The 21,759-nt window shown below is 37.8% G+C and overlaps 5 protein-coding genes across 11 annotated transcripts; 2 read left to right on the top strand and 3 right to left on the bottom strand.

The window, feature by feature from the left end:
* Positions 1-162: 162 nt before the first annotated feature.
* LOC106439894 (ENHANCER OF AG-4 protein 2) lies at positions 163-9,458 on the top strand. Of its 6 annotated transcripts, none has more exons than XR_002663733.2 (13): positions 163-2,012; positions 2,316-2,392; positions 2,627-3,967; positions 4,042-4,555; positions 4,708-4,816; positions 4,998-5,110; positions 5,182-5,369; positions 5,489-6,227; positions 6,316-6,691; positions 6,850-6,930; positions 7,015-7,176; positions 8,924-8,996; positions 9,203-9,458. XR_002663733.2 is itself a non-coding variant. In XM_013881434.3 (11 exons), the coding sequence occupies exons 1-11, from the start codon at positions 1,902-1,904 to the stop codon at positions 7,086-7,088; spliced, it is 3,723 nt and encodes a 1,240-aa protein (XP_013736888.2). In that variant the 5' UTR covers positions 163-1,901; the 3' UTR covers positions 7,089-7,481. The 6 variants fall into 6 exon arrangements, 2 of the variants coding, with proteins under 2 accessions (XP_013736888.2, XP_048632650.1); XR_002663732.2 differs by having other exon boundaries at positions 8,892-8,996; XR_007338367.1 differs by having other exon boundaries at positions 6,316-6,695.
* LOC111208494 (serine/threonine-protein kinase-like protein At5g23170) lies at positions 9,393-10,908 on the bottom strand. The gene has a single exon (XM_022707535.2). The coding sequence runs from the start codon at positions 10,741-10,743 to the stop codon at positions 9,709-9,711; it is 1,035 nt and encodes a 344-aa protein (XP_022563256.2). The 5' UTR covers positions 10,744-10,908; the 3' UTR covers positions 9,393-9,708.
* A 243-nt stretch (positions 10,909-11,151) lies between these two features.
* Positions 11,152-14,255, bottom strand: LOC106439893 (cytochrome P450 86B1). Its single transcript, XM_013881432.3, has 2 exons — positions 12,618-14,255; positions 11,152-11,832 (listed from the first exon to the last, which is right to left on the bottom strand). Exons 1-2 carry the CDS (start codon positions 13,875-13,877, stop codon positions 11,422-11,424), a joined length of 1,671 nt encoding a protein of 556 aa, XP_013736886.2. The 5' UTR covers positions 13,878-14,255; the 3' UTR covers positions 11,152-11,421.
* A 3,157-nt stretch (positions 14,256-17,412) lies between these two features.
* Positions 17,413-19,452, top strand: LOC125607079. Of its 2 annotated transcripts, none has more exons than XM_048776691.1 (4): positions 17,413-17,662; positions 17,972-18,066; positions 18,144-18,418; positions 18,481-19,452. In XM_048776691.1, exons 1-4 carry the CDS (start codon positions 17,633-17,635, stop codon positions 19,278-19,280), a joined length of 1,200 nt encoding a protein of 399 aa, XP_048632648.1. In that variant the 5' UTR covers positions 17,413-17,632; the 3' UTR covers positions 19,281-19,452. The 2 variants fall into 2 exon arrangements, with proteins under 2 accessions (XP_048632648.1, XP_048632649.1); XM_048776692.1 differs by having other exon boundaries at positions 17,460-17,603.
* Positions 19,394-21,708, bottom strand: LOC125607078 (chaperone protein dnaJ C76, chloroplastic-like). The gene is made up of 4 exons (XM_048776690.1): positions 21,048-21,708; positions 20,493-20,749; positions 20,223-20,406; positions 19,394-20,140 (listed from the first exon to the last, which is right to left on the bottom strand). The coding sequence occupies exons 1-4, from the start codon at positions 21,381-21,383 to the stop codon at positions 19,499-19,501; spliced, it is 1,419 nt and encodes a 472-aa protein (XP_048632647.1). The 5' UTR covers positions 21,384-21,708; the 3' UTR covers positions 19,394-19,498.
* Positions 21,709-21,759: the final 51 nt, after the last annotated feature.

Below are 21,759 nucleotides of genomic sequence, written 5' to 3'. Positions count from 1 at the left end.
AACTAGAAAGTTATATAAGAACGGTGAGATTCTTGTTTAGTTTCAGAAATCATAATCTTAGATGATTTGCTTATGTGAAGAACTGATGCTGCCGTCTGTTGCTCGTCTTTAGTTTTTAATCAATAATACTTTTCGCTTTCCACTAGAAACGTTTGTGCGATTTTGTGTTATAGAACACACCATATAGTAATTATTGGACTTTGATTGTGCTCTGAGAAATTAGGGAGAGAGACTCTTTAAGATCTCCATGACAGAAGCAGGATTGCTATTTATGCTATACTAGCTGATAATCCAAGTAAATATCTAAAATAGTGACATGTTTGCACATTGAAATCAATTATGTATTTGCAAATTGTTTTTTAGAATTTTTCTATGTATGAGAACATGTTTCAAATTTAATTAATTATACATATGAAATGAAATATTAAATAATGTTTCTTGATTTTTTATTTTAGTATTTTGATAGTCGTTATTTGTTAAAAATTGACTTTTCTTTTTTCTTATTAAAAAAGTATTTACTTTCCGTATATAAAAGCATTATATAATGAACATACTTGTTATACAAAAAACACGGTTTTATTTATCAGGTTTATGTATTTATAGTTACAGTATATCGTAATTTAGGTTTATCACTAGATATTGTATTTATATACCATAAAAATCGAATTTGCAGTATTATCAGATTATTAAATGTTTATTTACGGTTTTATACTAACTATGAAAATAAATATTTTCTATATATTTTGCGTGGAAAAGAACTAAACTTTCTCTAGAAGTCTAAAAAAACCTAACTACTTGCAAATATTGGAAAGGAGAATCGGGTAATATGCACAATAACGTATTAAATATACAGTAACCATGTTAAGCAACTCATAAATTTGCAAGCAGATTTATTAAATGTATTTACTGAATATAGAAAATATCTAAATATTATGTTCAGTTTATAAATATAAATGTCGCCTTATAAATATAGTGTAATGTTTCATTATAGCATTTACGTGATTTCTCGTTGATACCTCGGGACTAAAATTTAAGTTACAACTTAAAAATATTTATCTTTTAATATATAGATGATAATATTTTGTTTCAATAATTAATGTATATATTTTTTTCTAAAAAATAAAATTAAAAATGTAAATTAAAACTAATTCAGTCAATCATAAAAATACTACGCCATAAAACATCATTAATGACATATTTTTTAGTTAATATAAAAATATCAAAACAGAAAGCATTTAGGAAACATCTTAAACTTCCAAGACATTATCTATTTTGGAACGGAAAGGGTATATTTGTGTTTTCCACTTGATGATTAGTTGATTACTCGTTTTTCAAAGTTCAAGCAGAATTCATGTATATTTGTTTATTTTGTTATGGTTTTGGTTTTATCCAACATGTTAAATCTATAATTTGTAAACGGAAGCGTGAAGGAAATAGCATTAAATACTAGTATGACTTAGGAGTAGGGAGATCAAAACATTAATTAATTAATTAAACAAAAAAAAAGGAAAATAAAAGAGAGAATTGTGTTGGATTTGGATTGGATCTGTCTTTTTTATGTAAAATAGAAAAAAAGGGAAAAGGGGAATAAAACGCCGACAAGAGTAACCAACCAACCAATAGGTAATCAGAAAAAAATCCATTGCAAAGTTTTCTTACAGCCCTAAGAAGCCCCCTCCCATCGTCCCGCGACCACCGCCTCAAGCAATCAAATCAAATCTCTGTCTGGATCAGAGCCCTCCCTTCCTTCTTGTTCCCTCTCTTTCGTTGTGCTCTACGTGATTGATCTCTACCTCGCTTCCTTCCTAGTTTCCGTATTGGAATCAGAGTCTGTTATTGGGTTTCTGGGATCGAATTGGGATTAAAAAATTTAGGGTTTATAGAGGAGGAAGCAATCGCCTATGGCTCCGGGGCGTAAAAGAGGAGCGAGCAAGGCTAACGCCAAGGGGCAGTTGATCCTCGGTGATCTCGTTCTTGCCAAAGTCAAAGGCTTCCCTGCTTGGCCTGCTAAGGTACCCCCATCCACCTTTCTATTTTTCTTCTTCTTTTTGTTTTCTTCTCTAATTCACTCCTTAACAACCTCCATAGTTTCTTCATTAATTGGCATCTGATGAACCGGACGGACACATTAGCTTTGTAGATTTGTATTTGTTGCATCTCTTTAGCATCTTCTTCCTGATATTGAGATTGTTTGATTATTTCTCTAGTTACTCGGTCAGTTTGAATTATGCAAATATATACTTGAGCATATATGTTACTTCTTTTGAGTTCTCGTCTATTCCCTCTGGTGAAGAAATTTGGTTTTCATTTTCCAGATTAGCCGGCCTGAAGAGTGGGATCGTGTGCCTGACCCAAAGAAGTACTTTGTTAAGTTCTTTGGAACTCAGGAAATGTAAGCATCTCTCTCTCTCTCCCTCTTCTTCTTATATATGTAGATAGATCTTTATCCTTGTTACCTTCTCAATATACCATGTTGCTAGAATTATGCAGTAGATCTTTGGTTATCAGGTGTTCTCTTACCCTAATTGGTTTTGTTTTTTTTTTGGCTTAGTATATCTTCTTTGGAGTTGATTTTGTCCTTTGTGTAGTTGATTTGACTGACCTAAGTTATGATCCTTTACTGCAGCGCTTTTGTTGCACCGCCTGATATCCAAGCCTTCACTAATGAGGCAAAGAGCAAACTATTAGCAAGATGTCAAGGTAAAACACTCAAGTATTTTGCGCAAGCTGTAACCGAAATATGCACCGCTTTTGAAGAGTTGCAGAACCGCAAGTCATTGGATCCTCTCGATTCAGCGGAGGCTGAGACATTGAGTGGAACAACAGATCATATAGTCCCTAAATTAGATAAGAACGATGGTGACGAGACAAACGCTGAGACTGTGAAGAAGGATTCATCCCCGGGTAGTTCATATGACCCTAAAATAAAGGAAGAAGATTTTGATAAAGGAGCTGGCGGTGATGGTTTCACTAATGGTCAAAAGAATGTTGCGAGAACAAAGAAGGTAGCTGGTGGCTCGGACAAAGAAGGTGATACAATTCATAGAGACAAAAGCAGTAACTCAAAAGCAGTAATTAAGAGTGGGGTTTCAGGCAAGAAAAGAAGGCTTGAAAGTGAACTAGGGAAGCCTGCACCAAAAAGACTAGATGAAAGCTCGCCTGCTGCTAAAAAACCACGAACTGAAGGTAAAAATGGCAGCATAAAGTGTGAAATTGATGATGAATCTGATCCTACTGGGACTGGATCAGATATTAAGCACGACCTTGTTGTTTTAGGAGGAAATTTAATGGTGGAGCATGATACCTCTCCTCCTTTTTCTGGGTCTCGTGGTAGATCCGGGAAAGTTCATCTGGAACAGAAAGACCGTTCCTCTCCTGTTAAGGTTCCAGTTGCACAGTCTCTGAAAAAACGGAGGGCTGTTTGCATCTATGACGAAGATGATGATGAAGATCCGAAAACCCCATTACATGGAAGTCGAGCTGCTGTTCCCAAAACATCAGAATTGACTGATGGTCCCAAAAGTGGCAATGCATCTACTAAAGCTAAGGTATCTGCTGGACCTACAGAGAGTACTCGAGTAAGGAAAGCACCTCTGCGTAAACATTGCGAGGATGCTTCACGCGTATTATCGGAAAATGTGGAGAAATCTGCTAATAGCTTACCCATAGTGAAACCCATCAGTGAGTTGCCGCCAAAGGAAGTCAAGCAGATCGTTAAATCTCCTATGCTGTCTCCTCAGCTGGGTTCATCTAACAAGCACGTTACAGCACCGCAAAAAGCTGCAAAGTCATCTGTAAAAGTTTCTGGTGTTGTGATGGCAAAGAAGCCTCAGAGTGATTCTTTTAAGGAGGCAGTTATGAAATCTGATAAAGTAAGCTCTTCTCTGTCTCAATCTGATCAGAGACACAAACCAGCTTCACTTAAAGATAGGCCAAGAGACACTTCTGAGGACTTGTCTGCTGTGATGTATGTCACATTCTCTCTGCAATTTTTTTTGTGTTTATGTCGTCTGCTGCTTATAATTTTTTTTTCTTATACAGGCTTGATGGCAACCGAGAAAATTGGAGTGCTCCATTTATCAGTGCGAAGACCCCAGATGCAGCTTCATCTATGAAGGATCTAATTGCAGCAGCACAGGCCAAAAGAAAACTAGCACATTCACACAATTCAGTTTTTGGGAATTTGAACCCTAGTTTCATGAGCATCAGCGATGCGCAGATGAGGAGCCAGAGCCCGTTTATGGTTCAGAGTGCTTCAGCTTCTGCTGCCATCGCAATGCCTTTAGTTGTTGAAGGACATGAACAGGATTCTTCTCCGTCAAATCATGGGCATCAGTCCTCATCAAGAAATCAAAATGAGGTTGATGATAATGAAGAGAGAAGACTTAGTTCAGGGCATAAGTCAGCTGGAGGTTCACTTAGTGGTGGTACTGAGGCGGCTGTTTCCCGAGATGCTTTTGAAGGGATGATAGAGACCTTATCAAGAACTAAGGAAAGTATTGGACGTGCAACACGCCTAGCAATTGATTGTGCTAAGTATGGGATTGCTAGTGAGGTAAGACGGTCACTTGGTTGTCAACAAACTTAGTGTGAGGCTGCACATAGAAAATCTATTTATAGTTGCACTTCTCTGGGCTTAATTTATTGGATGTTTAGCTTGCTACGTAAACTGCTTTAACAAAACTATTTGTTCGTGTTTATATCTAGGTGGTGGAACTTCTCATACGAAAGTTGGAAAGTGAACATCAATTGCATCGTAAAGTGGACTTGTTCTTTCTCGTTGACTCTATCACCCAGTGTTCGCACAACCAAAAAGGTTTTAACTTTTCTCTCGAATGGATACAACACCTGTTCTCAAATTTTCAGTTCCCTGAAATGCTTATAGTATTGTTTATTGTTTTGGACTGCATTCTATTATTATTTTTAATTATCATTATCTATCTATCTCTAATTAAAAACGTTAATTAATTTCTGAAGCTTGTGAAATCTATTTGTAGGTATTGCTGGTGCTTCATACGTTCCTACTGTGCAAGCTGCTTTGCCACGTCTTTTAGGTGCTGCTGCTCCTTCAGGGATCGATGCTCGTGACAATCGTCGTAAATGTCTGAAGGTACTTTTTCTATTTACTTGTTCGAGGTTAACCTTGTATTTTCGTTGGCTGACCTCCTCGCCTTTGTTTAGGTTCTGAGGTTGTGGCTTGATAGGAAAATTTTCCCTGAATCTCTTCTGCGTCGTTATATTGATGATATTGGAGCTTCTGGCGATGATGGAACCGTTGGGATTTCCCTGCGACGTCCTTCTAGATCTGAGCGTTCTGTAGATGATCCTATCAGAGAAATGGAAGGGATGCATGTTGATGAGTATGGCAGGTATACTAATTATATATATATATATTGCTGATGACAAATGAACATGCAGGTCAATAAATGAGTTTGGTGTCATTCTGTCGTGCCTTATAAATTTATTTGCCATTGTTTTTCTTCTGCAGCAATGCAACTATTCAGCTGCCTGGGTTTTTCTCTTCTCATACCTTTGAGGATGAAGAAGAAGAAGATGACGATCGTCCAATATCACAAAAAGCAAAAAGCACATCTTCTGGGGAACCTTTTGACTTGGAAACACGTGATACTTCAAGTGATAGAGACCATCGAGTTTTGGAGGATGTAGATCGTGATCTTGAAATGGCAGATGTATCTGGTGAGGGGAAAGATGTAGCACCTTCCGCTATCTGTGAGAATGAGTCACTGAATGTTAGTGAACCAGTTGCGGAAAAGTCAACTGGGGTGCCTCCTCTTTCAGAGGATTCTCCTCCGCTACCTCACGAATCACCTCCATCTCCCCCTCCTCTACCTCCTTCTCCACCACCTCCATCTCCACCTCCTCCGCCTTCATCTCCGCCTCCGTTGCTGCCACCACCACCTCCCACAGCGCAGACCCCACCTCTTCCTTCACCCTTGTCTCAGCCTCCACCACCACCTCCCACCGCGCAGATCCCACCTCTTCCTCCACCCTTGTCTCAGCCTCCACCACCACCGCCCCTTACACCTCCACCTTCACCTCCACCCCCACCTCCACCGCCTGCACAATCTATAGCTTTACCAACTCAACCATCCATAGCCAGCCATCATCAATTACCACCTCAGTTAGGATTTCCTCCGCCAGCATATCCATTATCGCATCAAACATACCCAGGATCTATACAGCAAGACCGCTGTAGCATTTTCACTGTAAGTTCGTTCATTTATGCAGTTTGATGTTAGTCATAGTTCCCAATGTTTCCTCTTATATGTTTAAATTCCTGGGCATTATATGCAGGGCGATCAAATTGTCCAAGGGCCTGGAAGTTGTTCTTCACGTGGAAGTCATCTGCAGCAGTCATATAATTTTAATCCTGAAGCTTCTTCACAGAACCAACGGTTTCAGCCGAACACCACTCTCTCCCAAAGACCTATGGTTAGGAATCCGCCTTTAGCACCGTCCAGTCATTTTCCGTATCCAAGCCATGTTCAATCTCAATCCCCGCATACCTACACTCATCCTTACTCTTTCCCACCTCAACGTGATGATGTACGGCGATATAGAGATGAGGAACCATGGCGGATGTCTTCAAGTGGGCGTAGTGCAGAAAACCAGAGTGGTGCCTGGATACGTGGAAGACATTCACATCCAGGCCTTCCTAGAGTCACAGACAGTATGTAGATACTTCAAACCCTCTTAATTGTTGAGGTTTATTAACTTACATGATTGCTTTTGAGCATTGTGATGCATTTGTTGATTATAAGTAGTCCAGCTTATATGTTTGTGTCATGGCTATCCTTGTGATTGATTGTCTTATTTGCAATTCACCAGATTTCTTTCGGCCACCTTCAGTGACAGTGAGCTATCAACCTTCTTCTGCTAGTAACTTACAAGCTATCCCGGCAATTCCAGGTGAGACTATGTCAGCCAATACTTCTGATTGTAGACTCTCAGAAAATTTATGCTTGCCTTACCATTTTAAATTACCTATTTAAGGTCATGCTGCTGCTTCCCAGATGCTACCGTCTCGGCCAGACCTGCCTGCCGGGAATTGCTGGCGGCCAGCTTGAAGTGAGGGTAGAATTTCGTTGGCCTGCTCCTGTTAGTATCAAGGATAAAGAAGCTGCTAATGTCTCATTAACAAGGCTAATCCTCTAGGTTTGAGTTTCTAAATTCTAAAGTTAAGTCAGTGTTGTCATCAAACAGTTATACTGCTTTCTCTTCCATGGAGGACTTTTTTCGGATATATCATCCACTTCCAGAGGCATCAAAACTACTACTGCCGACTTTTGTCAGGATTCTGTATATTGTATTTTTTCCTGACAAATGTATCTGGGGGATCATATTCTTCAAAGTATAGTTTTCTTTTAATTGGTTAGTACCTCCGCTTCTCAGTTCCTGTAATTATGCCAATTTGCACAAAGCTTTAACTGGTTAAATGAATTTTGAACTTCATAGTCAAATTAGAGTTTTTATGTTTCATTTTCTAAGCTCCGTAGTGAGTCTTTCGTAATTAACTTTGCTGGTCTCGGAGAAATCATATTCAAGGATTTTCGGTGCAAGCCTGAATTTGATCCCTTGGTTGTTCCCATACTAGAGAGACCTGTTGCTTAGTCTGTATCTTGTTGTTTGAATGAGTAGTGGCTCTTTAGGTCCTTGTATGTGGCACAGCTGTTTTTTTTTTGTTTTAGACGTCCCTATAACTACTTCTTCACCCTGGAGAAGTTACCTTCAAAATTTCCGTATTGTTTCTTGAAATTTTTTGTTCTCATGCCTTTTTCTTCTGGAGAAAAGCCATGTCTCGGTGCCTCGTATTTTAAGCAGGAACGAGAAGCATGTGTTTCTAAGCAGTTTTGAGTTTAGTCAGTCCATGTTACAAGAATATCCATATTGCTATTTGTGCACTGCTGATCTGAAGAAGTATGTAGAAGACTTGTGAGGTACTGGTTTTTATTTGTTTGTCTGCATGTATGTCCTCTCACTCAAGTCTTGTGTGTGTGTTACTGACATAATGAGGTTTTGCTGCATAATTATGGTTTGAAGAAGTATTTTCTACCAGTTGATTTCTTAGTCATTTGTTTTTCAGTTTTATGGAAGATTTTAGAAGATTGAAAGAAAGTGTTATTTTTTTTTTTTTTTTGCATAGTTTCAAATTATGTTGGCAACTTGCGATGGGTTTTGAGTTACATGGATGTGAGCTTATGTGATTCCTGGCTAGGCTTGAGACACCCATCTAATCTTATGTCAGTATGTTCAAAACAACAGCCTTCTTAGCTTGTTTTACTAGTACTAAACATGTGCTTGCAGCTGCCTGACACGCCTGTCATGTTTAATTGTCACGAACAAGCTTGCTTGACGGTCTCAAATAATTGTGCTATTTTTTTAGGCTTTCCTCGGTAGGATAATAATATTTGGTTTTGAACAAATGTGGTGTTTATGGGTTTGTGGCGCTGATGCGTCTTGTTTGTTCTCTGAAAATTGTCCCTGGGTTTCGATCCCTGCCTTCCAGTGTTATATTTTGTACTTTTCCCTAATCAATAGATATGGTCAAGATAAACATAAGCATACATATGCAGATAGCCTCTTCTTTAGCAATCCATGATTCAGTGCTTATTTTGCTCAATGGATGATGTCTCTGTGGATCCCTCTTAAATTAAGAAATAGATTGAGAGTCAGGGACTTGTCTCATCCTATGTTTCACGATGAACAGCAAGAATTATGCTCCAGAACAAAACAGTAGAGAGGGATTCTGCATTTCATGTTTAATCTTTGGTCTTTGACAGAGTCGACTGTTTTGAGGGTATTAAGAAGTAGCAGTATAGAGAAATTTCTTTTCTAAGAGCATCGCCTGTTGTTTTTGTGCTGACTTTCAGTTGCGAGAAAATATATTGTTGTCGTGCGACAGGCTTTTGATGCATAACTGAACCGCCTAGATCGATGGCAAGGCGGTCCTGATGAGACTATGCAAAAAGCTTGGTGTAAGAAACTTCTCTTGTGCTTATACTCTTTTATCTTCTGTGTAGTGTACATGGAACAACTACAAAGAAAATATATAATAGACATGGATTAGGGAGTTTTATCTCTCTCTATCTCTCTGTAAACATTGACATAGTGAATACTGTATGGTAGTCGACCTGGAAATGGCTACAAGCAACCTCTGGTTTATTGCTGGGTGATTTTTCAGGTGTGTGAGTTCTGAGTTTGGTTCGGGAGCTGAGAAGATTGTAGTTTCTCAAGTTGGGAGGTTAGTTTTGTCGTCACTGATAATCATTAATCAGGACCACCTCGTTGAGACTCTTGAGCATAGAGTAAGTAAGATAAGCCCAAATCACACTCTATAAACTATATATTTGTATATTATACGCTTTACCAAAAGTGAAAAAACTGTTCTTGTAACCAAAAGATCAAGTCTTGTTCTATTACAGATTGTTTTTACTCAACTATGAAAGTTAATTCAAAACTGCACAAAATCCAAACAAAAAAAAGTGGTTATATTGCAGATAACATATGATATACGAGTAATATATGTTTAATGTTCTTCAGGTTAAAACGCAAAAGGCCAAATAATATGCTTTGTTATATTCTGTGTTTCACCATCAAATCTTCTTCTGTTTGGATGGTTGTTTCTGTAATCATCCTCTCAAGCCCAGACCCGGCCCGATATTTGACCCGCCTTGTCTTTCACACAGCTTACCTAACGCGACAAGTTTGACCCGGCCACGTCATCCTCTCTCTCAACCGTTTTTTCCTGCGTTTCAGCTTAACAACCCCGCGAAAGAAGCTGACCCATAACGGCAAACTCCTCACAGGTTCAGTCAAACACGCCACCATCTCCGCCGCGATCTCCCCGGAAGACGGACGTGACTCCACGTCGGAGGACACGCAACGCGCCGCCATCCTTAGCAACCGAAGATTCGTTTCCATGAAAACACCCGATCCTCCTCCTCCTCCTCCTCCGCCGCCGCAGCAGATTTCTCCGATCTTCCCCTCTTCGATCAACGGAAGCGCCCAGTCTACAATCGAAGCCGGAGAGCGAGAGACATCAATCGCTTTTCTACAGCTAACGATCTCCAGCAAAACGACGCCGTAGCTGTACACGTCGGTCTTAGCGCTAAGATTCTCCGGAGACGTGTAACACGGATCAAGGTACCCGATGGTTCCCGCCGGCGCCGGCGCCGGCACCTTCTTCTCGGCTAAGTCCACGGCGAGTCCGAAGTCGGCGAGCTTCGGCTCCCAGTTGGAGTCGAATAAGATGTTATCGGATTTGATGTCACGGTGGAGGATGTCTTGCTCGTGAAGGAAGTGAACCGCACGTGCGATCTTGAGCGCGATCTCGATGCGTTTAAGCCACGTGGGAGGAGGAGTGGAGGACACGTGGTGGAGTAGCTGGTGTAATGATCCGTTTGGCATGAACTCGACGACCATGAGTCTTTTCTCGGCGTGGCCTAGGAAGGTCAAGACGTGTGGGTTATAAGGGAGAGACGACATGACGCTGATCTCGTCTTCTAGCTTCTTCATTTGTTCTGTTTTTGTTATAACTGAGGATGGTTGTGATCGTGATGATAACAAGGATGGTGTCTTGATCGCTACGACTCTTTGACGTTTGTGGTCGTCTTCTTCGTGGAGGAGCCCTTCGTAGACGTAACCATGGCTTCCTTTGCCGATGAGACGCGAAGGAGAGAATCCTTCGGTGGCGGAAACTAGCTTCTCGTAATCAAACTCCATGATAGGCTTGTGTGTGTTTGTGTGTGTTATTGTAAATAAGATCACTAGTGTGAAGAATACAAGTTTGTGGAAATAATAATGGGAAAATTATTGAGAAAAGCAAAAGAATGATACCGAGGGAAAAGCAAAAGGAATAAAGGGATACAGAGCTTTTTTTTTATTTTATAAAAGTAATGATGAAAACTAGTTCTTTGCCATATTCCTTCGGACATTTTTCATGCTTTTAAGACAGTTGGGGTTCAAACTTCAACGTTTATGGCTTAAAAGCTGAGTCACACTATGTTAAACAACTCATCAAAACACTCTTTCTTTTCTCTTTGCCATATGTTGTTGGCCTAACCTTTGAGACCAATACCTTAACCGATACGTTTAGCTAAGCTTTGAGAACAGTGGCTTGCAGAGATCAAGTAAAGCAATGCTACTACTTATTAAACAAATAAAGTGAATGAAACAGAAAGAGTCATTCAGTTTACATAGGAGTAAACCTTATTATGATATTACAAGCCCCATGCACCAACTATTTTCCCTAACAATAATAAGGTTTAAATATGACCAACCATATTAACCCATGAATCCTTATAAACAACACACATCATCGACTAACAAAATTAAAAAAAAAAAGAAAAAAAACTTCAAATGATCCAAAAATAAGTAAACAGTCTTCTTATGATCACCATCTTAATCATCAATAGATTTGGCATAGTACCGATCAACCTCGGAGTCACTCCTGTTGATCAAATTCACCACCAAACCATGTTTCATGTACATTGTAAGAGCTAGCTTTGGTTCCACTCTGTGACCCTCCACCACCTTCACCTTGTATCGGTAAACTATTGCAGCCGCGGTAGATTTCATCTGATAATAGGCAAAATCTTTGCCTAAACAAAGACGTGGACCACCGTTGAAGGCAGTGAATTTATAGGCCGACTCACTCATAAACCGTCCGTCTCTTAGCCACCTCTCTGGCCTAAACTCACGACAGTCTTTTCCCCAAATTGCTTCCATACGCCCCATTGCGTAGATGGCGTATATAACTTTCTCTCCTCTCTTCAGTACTGTTCCATCCGGAAATACATCATCTTCTTGGACCTGAACAATAATAATGGGTTAACAACAAGGTGACAGGTTTAACATCATAGAATAAACAACAAGGTGACAAATTTAACATCATAGAAACGTAATACGTACTCGCTATGGCTATGTTTCAAATTAAATGTTGTTGTAGATTAAAATTTCCGTTACAAAACATATGTTTTTCAGTGCAAATTTTACATTAATTTAATTGCTGTTTAATTTAATTTAATTTAATGTTGTTGTAGAAGAATGTTATGTTATGCTTTGTTTTTTTTGTTTCTAATTAAATTGAAAACAATAAATTTTATAATTTTTTAATAGTTAAATAAAAATAAAACTAGACATTTTATTATGTGTCAAAAATCCTAAAAATACATAATTTGAAACGAACGGAATATTAATGAGTTAGTGGTTAGGTTTCATGGGTGAAAGTGAAACAGCATAACATAACATTCTTATGTGTTACCAAGAAGTCAAACATGTAGTTTATTTATTTCTTCTTTGAAAACGACTTTTAAGATACCTACGTATTAATTAGCTTTCTTCCCAAGAATTTTCATAACTCTATCTTGTTACTGATTAGGTAACCTATAAGAAACCAAACAGAAATGTGACTTTTAAATTTTTTTTACATAATTGTTTTGGTTTTATAGGGGTTATCAGTCTAAAAGGGAAAATTAATTAAACATGCAATCAGTTTTACTGTTTTCAATTTCTATATCAAAACTGGCTAGCTTTCTTAGTAAGCAAATAATTGAAAATTGGGAAGGAAAATATATAAAATTTAGTCAAAATGTTACCTCTTTGTGATCAACAGGAACTGAAGGGTATAATCTAAGAGCTTCAGACAAAGCAGCTTGTAGATAATCCATCTTCTTGATCTCTTCTGGTCTGAAAACAGGAGCATAAATTATCTTCTCTCCATTTCCATTGTCATCTCTCTGCCTCAGAATCTTACACATCTCCAACATGATCTTCTCTTCCACTTCTGGATTCTTCTCTAGCAACCAGAAGAACCAGCTCAGAGCAACAGAAGAAGTATCTCTCCCAGCAAGTATGAAGTTCACACATATATCACGAAGAAACTTGTCTGAAAAACATTCTCCCTTCTCATCTCTCAGACCCATAAACACAGTTAACAGATCCGATCTCTTTGTGGTTTCACCCTCAAGAGATAGTTCTTTCTTCCTCGTCCTGATAACTTCATCAGCAAAATCATCCACACCTTTTATAGACTCCCTTAGCATCTTCTCTGTTCCTATATTAAGATACCTCATGAGCTTCCACACGCAAGTAGGCATGACGAATCTACAAACTGCGGCTTCTGTCGCGTCCTCAAAGGCTTTGGCAAAGGGTATAACCGGTTGGTCAGGACCAAGACACCCTGGATCGACTCCAAAGGCAATCATGCATACGTTATCAAACGTTAGCCTCAGCAAGACGTCTTGAAGATCAATGGGAGAAGAGCTTTTAACCGAAGTTTCAAGAACAGGCAAGAGCCTCTTGTGCACGAGCTCATACAACGAATGAGTGGTTAGTTGTCTGAACTTGGCTGAATGAAACTCGATGCTTGCTGTCTTCCTCTGCCTCTGCCAAGTCTCGTCATCCGCGTTGAAGATTCCGTCTCCTAGGAGGTCTCGAAGGTTGTCTCGGAAGTAAGAGCCTTTAGGAAAGACAGAGAAACGGTTCTTGAGGAGATGCTCGATGTTTCTTGGGTCGCAAGTTATAGTACTGTTGAGGCTGCTTAACCATGGGCCTCTGAAACGAAACGTACCGTTTTGACGACAGAGAACATCTGATAGCCACTCGTATATGTTTCCTTTGAGGGCGAAAGCTAGAGAAGGAAGCATCCCAAGAAACGGCCACACGGGAAGACCGTAGTGTTTCTTCTGACGCAAGGAATGTATGGCAACAAAGGCGAAAAGAGCGATTAAGAGCTCAAGAACTTGAACATTTCTCAAGAGAAACAGCCTCCGTGTAACCAGAGGGTCACTGGAGGAAGAAAAGGAAGAGAAGAGAACATCATTGAAGGTGAAATTGTAAGAAGAATTGGTATTCATTGTGACAAAATAAAACAAAAAAGAAGAGAATGATAATCTTTGAAAGGAAGAATGAAGAGAAATTAATAGAAATAGAGGTTGTTAGTTAGCAAGTGGGTGAAGAATATTGCATGAATTTCTTGTGTGGGGTGACAAAAAAAAAAAACTTAGGCTCTCAGGAGAAGATGGGTTTGGTTTGGTGAGCAGACAAATGTTTGTGTCTTAATATTTCTGCGGCTCTTTGATTCTCGTGTGTGTCTATTACTTTTCTTTTCGTACACTTAATGTAGGATTTCTTTTGGGTTTATGGCTCTGTGTTTTTGAGAATATCAATGGTCGAATCTTTTTAGAGGTTTAAATAGAAAAAAAAAACAATTTAGGGTTTTAGATTGTGTTATTGACCAGAATTGTGAACTAGTTTGGGCAACGATCAGATGAGAGGTAGTTGGCTATGGGTAACCTAAGCTAATAGCCTAGTACTTTATCTCCATTACATCGCCACGTTTGAATTTTTTTTTGATGAGGAAGTTAATGAGTTTTATATTCTCAATAAGCCAAATTAAATGCCAAATGATAACTCTTCGTTTTAGTTAGGCCATCTAATCACGTTATAATTAGCTAGGTAGTGATAATTTGGAAGATCTATTTACAAAATAATCAAATGGTTGTTCCAAAACTAACGAAACTAACTAAACAAAACTCCTAAGAACATTTCCAATATATAACTCCATTTTTTCCTCCAAAATAGAATAAAAGTAAAAATGAAGTAAAATTGTTTTAACCCTACTCTATTTTCCACTCCATAATGGAGTGATGAACAAAAAAAAATAAATTATTCTATTTATGGAATAAATTTCATTATGGAGTGAGATATGAAGTTGGGTTGGAGCATTCTTTACTCCATATTCATTTTTATTCTATTTTAGAGAAAAAAATGGAGTATGGATAGAGATGTCCTAAACTATTGTTACGTACAGGCAATACTTATATGACTTTTTTTTTGGGCAACACTATTTATTTATATAGTGCCTTACGGTAAAGATTACAACATTACATAAATAAATAAATAAATAAAGGTCGCATGTTTACTTTGTATTAAAAGGTTTATTTGGATTGGTGATAAAGAATTTGTAAGTTGATGTCGATAAATAAATAAATTGTAAGTTAACAGTCTGACACACAAAACAATTCTGTACAAATATATGAATGGCAAACTGTTACACACCTAACATTATGTCTGATTTTAATTCGAACCTCCGCCATTAACTCTGGCCTCTCACCATTGGCTTAATATCATTTCATCATGTCTAGAATACTCATGTCATAAATATAAATAATTTTGTTAAAAATATTTCATTTGTTTAAAATTTTGATCGGTGTATTAAAAATTTTATATTACAAATCAGTGGTTTAAATGGGTATTAATGTCGAAATTAATTCAAAACAGTTTATGTATTACACGTGTGATTCAATCATATCTAAAGCTTATCAAAAACAATCAATCAAACTAAAATAAGAAAATAATATTAATGATTATTCATACAAGTTGATTAAGTTGTTTGCTTATTTAAAATTTAAACGAATATATCTATTGCATCCTACTATATAAAAGGAGCTAAATCATTGATTCCTAAGCCTATTCACATATGCACAAATATTCTCCACCAACCAATATGCCAGGTCATCACGAAGTGGGCTTGCAATTAAAAAAATAATTCAACAATTTGCAGCCCATTAGACCCATTTCCTAGCCCACTCCCGAGCCACTCTCTCATAAGCATAATCCTGTGTTCTAAACATCCCGTGTTAAATTTTTTAAAACACTCATATCTTAGAAATAGTTTAGAAAATATATTTATATAAATATTTTTTTCTTGAATAATATTTAATTATAATTTTTTGTATCTTTTTAACTTTTATAATAAAAACATTATTTTTAGATAGCAACAAAATATATATAAGAATTATCTTATTTTTAAAAATTTTTATAATTTTATTATATTATTTTAGAATCAAATATTTAATATTAATATAACATATAAATTTTATATGATTAAAATAAAATTCGTTTTTAATTATATATAAAATTCATTAAGGGTAGTGTTTTAATTAACACATTAGCGAATCAGTTAGAAATTAATAATAAATCAATAACCTATCTAAAAGTCTAAAACCTAATAAAATATGATAAATAAGAAAAACTAACTAAATTTTAATATAAAATAGAAATTTAATATTATTAAAATAAAATTCATTTTTAATATATATATATAATATTAATTAAGGGTATTTTTTAAATTAATAAATTAGTGACTTAGCTAAAAATAAATAATAAATCAATAATTTAACTAAAACCTAATAAAAACATGACAAATAAGCAAATTTACTAAAATTATGGATAATATAAAATATGATTGATTCTTTAATACAAAATTAAAATAAGAGTTTTGTTAAATAAAACATAAGTTTGCCGTATCGGTCTTACAAAAAAAAAATCATTAATAGTGTCGTAGGAATTATGTCTTTCCCATTAACGAATAAAATTGAAGCAGTGTGTTGGAGGATAGCTCAACGTATAGACGAGATTATGGAGATTGATATGGGAGTTGAGGTAACGGACACAATTGTTCCTCCGTAAAAAAACGCTCCTGCTAGACATCTTGGATAAATGAAAGAGACATATCTGGACTTGGTTTTGTGTTAATGGATGGTGACTTTCCAATGTTGTTTGGAGCAAGGACCGATATACACGCACCAAATCACCACTGCAAGCGGAAGCTGAAGGTTTACTATGGGCAATGCAAGTGATACTGAAGTTTGGACACAGAGAGATGGTCTTTCAATCGACTGTGAACAACTGGTTATATCCATTCAAAAGGAGGAAGATTAGCATGCGTTAGACTCGGAGCTCGACGAAATACAGGCTGTATCCAAAGAATTTTCTGAACTTTCTATTGCTTATATTCCTAGATCTTTAAAATTCCGTACGAATAGCCTAGCAAAAGGTGTCCGATCACACGCATTTCGATCAGCTTTTGTAAACTCTTTTGCACCAAGTTGGCAAGCCCCACAAGCTAGCATGAGGGTGCAAAAAAAAGAAAATAAAGTTGAAAGTGAAACTAAATATCCCAATAAACAAATTTATCAGAAGTCCATATTTATGTGGATGTCTATATGAGACAAACAATTTTTTTAGACAATTATAGAATATAGTCACAAAAATCAATCTTAAAATATATAATTTAAAAAAACTATTTAAACAAACCATCAAAATTTTCAATATTACACCAAATAAGAATATAAAGACCAACTATATTCTCTTCGTGTATAATATGTTGTGGTAAGATTCGAAAAAATTAACTTACTTTACAGTAAGGAAAAATTAGATTTTTAATTCCAAATTTACAATAAAAACATAACATTTTATAAAACTAAACAATTGACATAATAGTACAAAATACTATCCGCGCGTAGCGCGGACAAGGACCTAGTTAAGATAAGAAATAATGTAATTTTTAAAATGTTTTTAATTTAAAAATGAGATAGAAGAAGGCCTTAATAAAGCAAATGTGGTGGGCCCATTAATAAGAAATAGGCCCAGACATGGTGATGCAGCCATGGAGGTGTGCTTCCAAGTACTAGATGCAGTCAGTCATCTTCCTCAACGGAGGTTTTTGACCCAAGCTCTTGCAACCGATTCCTTATGTTGTTCAGCTCTTTCTATCATTCCTCCTTATAACAGACGAGGTTAGAGAATCGTTTGTTGATAAAGAAAAATGGAGTCTCTTTTCAACAAATTTCAAAAGGTTAATGAATCTCTTGCTTCTGTGTGTTGATCTTGTATCTCTGCTACGATTTATAATACTGGGTACTGAGAAAGTTTGTGCCTTTGTTCGAATAAAAATAGATTAGAACAGACGAAGTGAGGTTGAAGAGGAATCTTACAGTTTCTCTCTCATTTGATCAATTTATTAATGCTGAGGATCATTTTAGATCTTAGGGGTATGTATGTATATACAGGGTTTTAGTAAGTGGTGATTGAGATTTTTGATGTATCTCCACTGCTCTTATAGAGTTATAGTTTGTTTCATTACGTTGCGTTGCGTTTTCTCCAGGCTGTTGGAGTTCTTGCCAAGAGTAGAACATTTGCTAAGAACCCAAGGCAGCTGCAATTTGAAGCAGACATTAACAAACTGTTTATGTATACAAGGTTGGTTTAGTTTTATTTAGCTCTCTAGCTGTTCTTGTAAGTTATCAGCTCATGAGAAACAAACAATTGTGTGCTAGCTTTAACCGGTTGGGAAGAGAAGCTCTGGAGACGGATGCAGAAGAGATAATTGAGATGGCTGGTAAAACCTCTTTGTCTGAGCAGCAGAAACAAGTCCAAGACAACATTCACTACCAAGTTGAAAACTTCTGCTCTTTGATGGATGGAATCCTTTGTCCTCATGTTAGCAAGAAGGAGCCCGGATCACAACCAGCAACCCCTCCTCCTCGTCAAAGCGGTCTTACTTTCGCCGTTGGTGGAAGTAATCATGCTTCTCCAGCAGCAGATAAGCCTTGTAAGTGTTTTACTTTCACTTGAGTTTCATCATTAGACTTGACTGATTCTTCTTCAGCACAGTTGTTCCGGAGACAAAGCCTTTGAAACTCGCTCAAGTCTCACAGAGATTAATGGAACAACTTGGCTATACCCTTGAGATCAAACCGTCAGTGATACCTCACAAGGACGCTGGTCAAGGTTGTTTCATCAAAGGCGAAGCGGATGCTGGAACCGTCTTAGCCTTTTACCCTGGAGTCATCTACTCCCCTGCGTTCTACAGGTACATCCCCGGGTACCCTAAGGTTGACTCACAGAACTCGTATCTCATCACGAGGTACGACGGAACCGTGATGAACGCTCAGCCTTGGGGTCTTGGAGGAGACTCTAGAGAAGTATGGACTGGCTCCTACACACCTGCGGTCAAAACCGACACCAAAACATCAGAAAACGGTTCGGACAGGCTATGGAAAGCGTTGAGCAAGCCACTCCAAGGCTCGGGTAAAGCCAAAGAGGTTCTCGAGAGGAGAAACCCTTTGGCTTTTGGTCACTTAGCTAACCACCCGGGGAAAGAAACCAACCCAAACGTTATGATATGTCCTTATGACTTCCCCTTGGTGGAGAAAGATCTGCGGCCTTACGTTCCCAATGTGTCTTTCGGAGATTCTGGAGAGGTGAAGATGAAGAGATTCGGAAGCTTTTGGTTTAAGACAGGTGGTAGCAACGGCGTGGAAGCTCCGGTTCTGAAGACGTTGGTTTTGGTGGCGACGAGGGCGTTGCGTGATGAGGAGCTTCTGCTGAATTACAGGCTGAGCAACTCTAAGAGACGACCGGATTGGTATACTCCGGTTAACGAAGAGGAGGATCGGAGAAGATGGAGCTAAAACTTGTCCACCTTCTCTTGTTATGTTCTTTTGTTTTGAAACACAAAATTGAGTTTTCTGTCCAATTAATAGACTCTAAATACAATTTTAAAATTGTTTTGTCAGGAATAAAATTCAATAAGCACTTTCTTGTTGTATATAGTAATAATAATATATTCACTGTTACATATAATTTATTAAAAAGGATATGCTGTACATATAATAGTTATCTATCAGGTCTATGCTTCTTTATCTTCTTGCTTGGATTGGATAGCTTCCACTAGCTGGAGTAACATTGCACCGATGAAGTACCAGGTAACTCCGGCTAACAAAATCTGCTGCCATGGGCTGTTAATTATAGACAGAGCCAACGAGCCACCTATATGGTCACTGAGCTCAGGGGCTGTGTAGCTAGCTTGGAACTGAACCAGGAACACTGCTATTGTTGCTGTTCCTATTGGGAACTTCTGTATCTTGAAGTTCTGCCTTCTGAACTCTCTTCTACTAGTAACGTTCTCTTCAGATGGAGTGTTCTTGTGAGTCACTTGCGGAGTTGAAGTAGCCTTTGAAGTGGTGTTTCTGGATGAGGGAAGAGCTAGGTTTGATGGAGTCCAGTAATCTTCTCCAACCATGGAAGCTGGTCGTTGTCGTCTTTCTTTGGTTTCACCGCTCTGTTCTGCTTGTTTCATTGCTGCCACAGCATCTTGAAGCTTTTTGATGTCTGGATCTGCCGCTTTCTTACGTTTGGTGAAAGTGAGACTCATGTTTGAATCAGGACTCAATGGTTTTGAGTAGGGTGATGATCTCCAGTATAGCCAGTTGGAGATAGACCTGATTGCTTCCACTGCACTCATTCTCACCTCTCTCTGCAAGTCACTCTCCTGCTCAAAAGACACACAACTACTTAGTACACAACCACTTGGTTTTGGTTGCAGCTTAAGACAATGTAAAAGACACACTCACCTGTGAGCTATCTCTTGTGGTTTTGCTCATGGCTTCTGCGTATCTTTGCTGGAACTTCTTGACGTCAACAAACACGTTGGAGACACGCTCACCAACCGTGTTTCCAACCCCTATCCTCACGTTGCCTCGAGGTTGTTTTGACATAAGGAACTCCAGCGGCGCTAGGTCAGATCTCTCCACCATTCTGCACATCTCATAAAGACTCTAATCATATAGAGATCGAAAAATCTAGATCATTAACTACATGTATCATTCGTTTATGTGCCTTACGAGATGCAGTCTATTGGGCAAGCTTCGATGGCTTCTTTGATTTTAGATTCAGGATCAGCCCATTGAGCGACAACCCTAGCTCTACCATGAGCTGTTTCGATAGCAAATGTTCTCTCTGCACACAAAGCACACTTCAAGCAACCAACGCACTTGACCTCATCCACAAACACAGCTCGTTGCTCTGTCTCTGGTCCACACCAAACCGAGTACACCGGTTTCCCTGTGTAGCCTCTAAGCTCTTCCAGTTTCGCTTGCTCCTGCAAACAAGCAACCCTATTTACTTTAGCGTGACCTTCAAGAAAACTACAAAAATATCAAAGAAGCAATATATATACCTTCGTTTCAAATTAGATGTTGGTTAAGTTTTTTTCACAAAAAACAATGGTCAAATATACAGTTTTTATTTAATTATTTAAATTTATAGTATATATATATATATATTTTTTTTTTTTTTAAGTAAAAGACAAAAGAAAAATTAATGTAAAAGAAATTATATTGGAGTTAATATTTATTTTGTAAAGAAAAACTTTATTGTATAAGCACTTTAATTTGAACCTTATCATAGGCTTGGCGAGAGATGGGATCAGACAGAAGCTTGTAAGCCTCGTTAAGTATGATGGCCATGTCGTGGCCTGGAACTCCTGCGATGTCAGGATGACACCGTTTCTGCAGGTTACGATAAGCTGTTTTGATCTGAGACTTGTCGGAGCCCCGGTCGATACCTAAGAGGTCGTAAAGATCAAAGTCTGTAATGGAAGATGAGGATGATGAAGTAGCTCTACACTTGAGCTTGAGTGGTGATCTGATGCTTTTGAGCTTTTGAGATGTGTTACATGGCCATGTAGTAGTAGACGGAGGAAGAGTCGTCGGAGAAAGAATAGTCGGCGTCATGTTTTTCCTCTTCTCTTTGCTCCGGATGGAAGTTGAAAAATATCTATTGGTGAACTATTTTATTTTTCTGTCTCTCTTGGAAGATATTTAATTTGAGATGCAAAAAGAAAGTTCCAAATTGAATTGAAAATATCTACTGGAAAATTGAATAAAAGCGGACAAAATTTTTTGTTTGGTGGGCAATAAAAAGAGTTTGAACTTTTTGTGATGTTATCCATTCATAGGAATATAAGTTTACGGCTGAGGATCATCAATCATGGCATAATGTTTTATCCAATTGTTGCTGTTTTTTTTTTAAATGAATAATGAGGTTCTTAAAATGAGATATAAACCAAATGTTAATTTTTTTTTTATGGAAATAAAAAAATGTTCAGCT

The sequence above is a fragment of the Brassica napus genome, chromosome A3 (genome assembly GCF_020379485.1).
Source record: "Brassica napus cultivar Da-Ae chromosome A3, Da-Ae, whole genome shotgun sequence".
Taxonomy (NCBI): domain Eukaryota; kingdom Viridiplantae; phylum Streptophyta; class Magnoliopsida; order Brassicales; family Brassicaceae; genus Brassica; species Brassica napus.
This window is presented reverse-complemented; position numbering and strand designations above follow the sequence as displayed.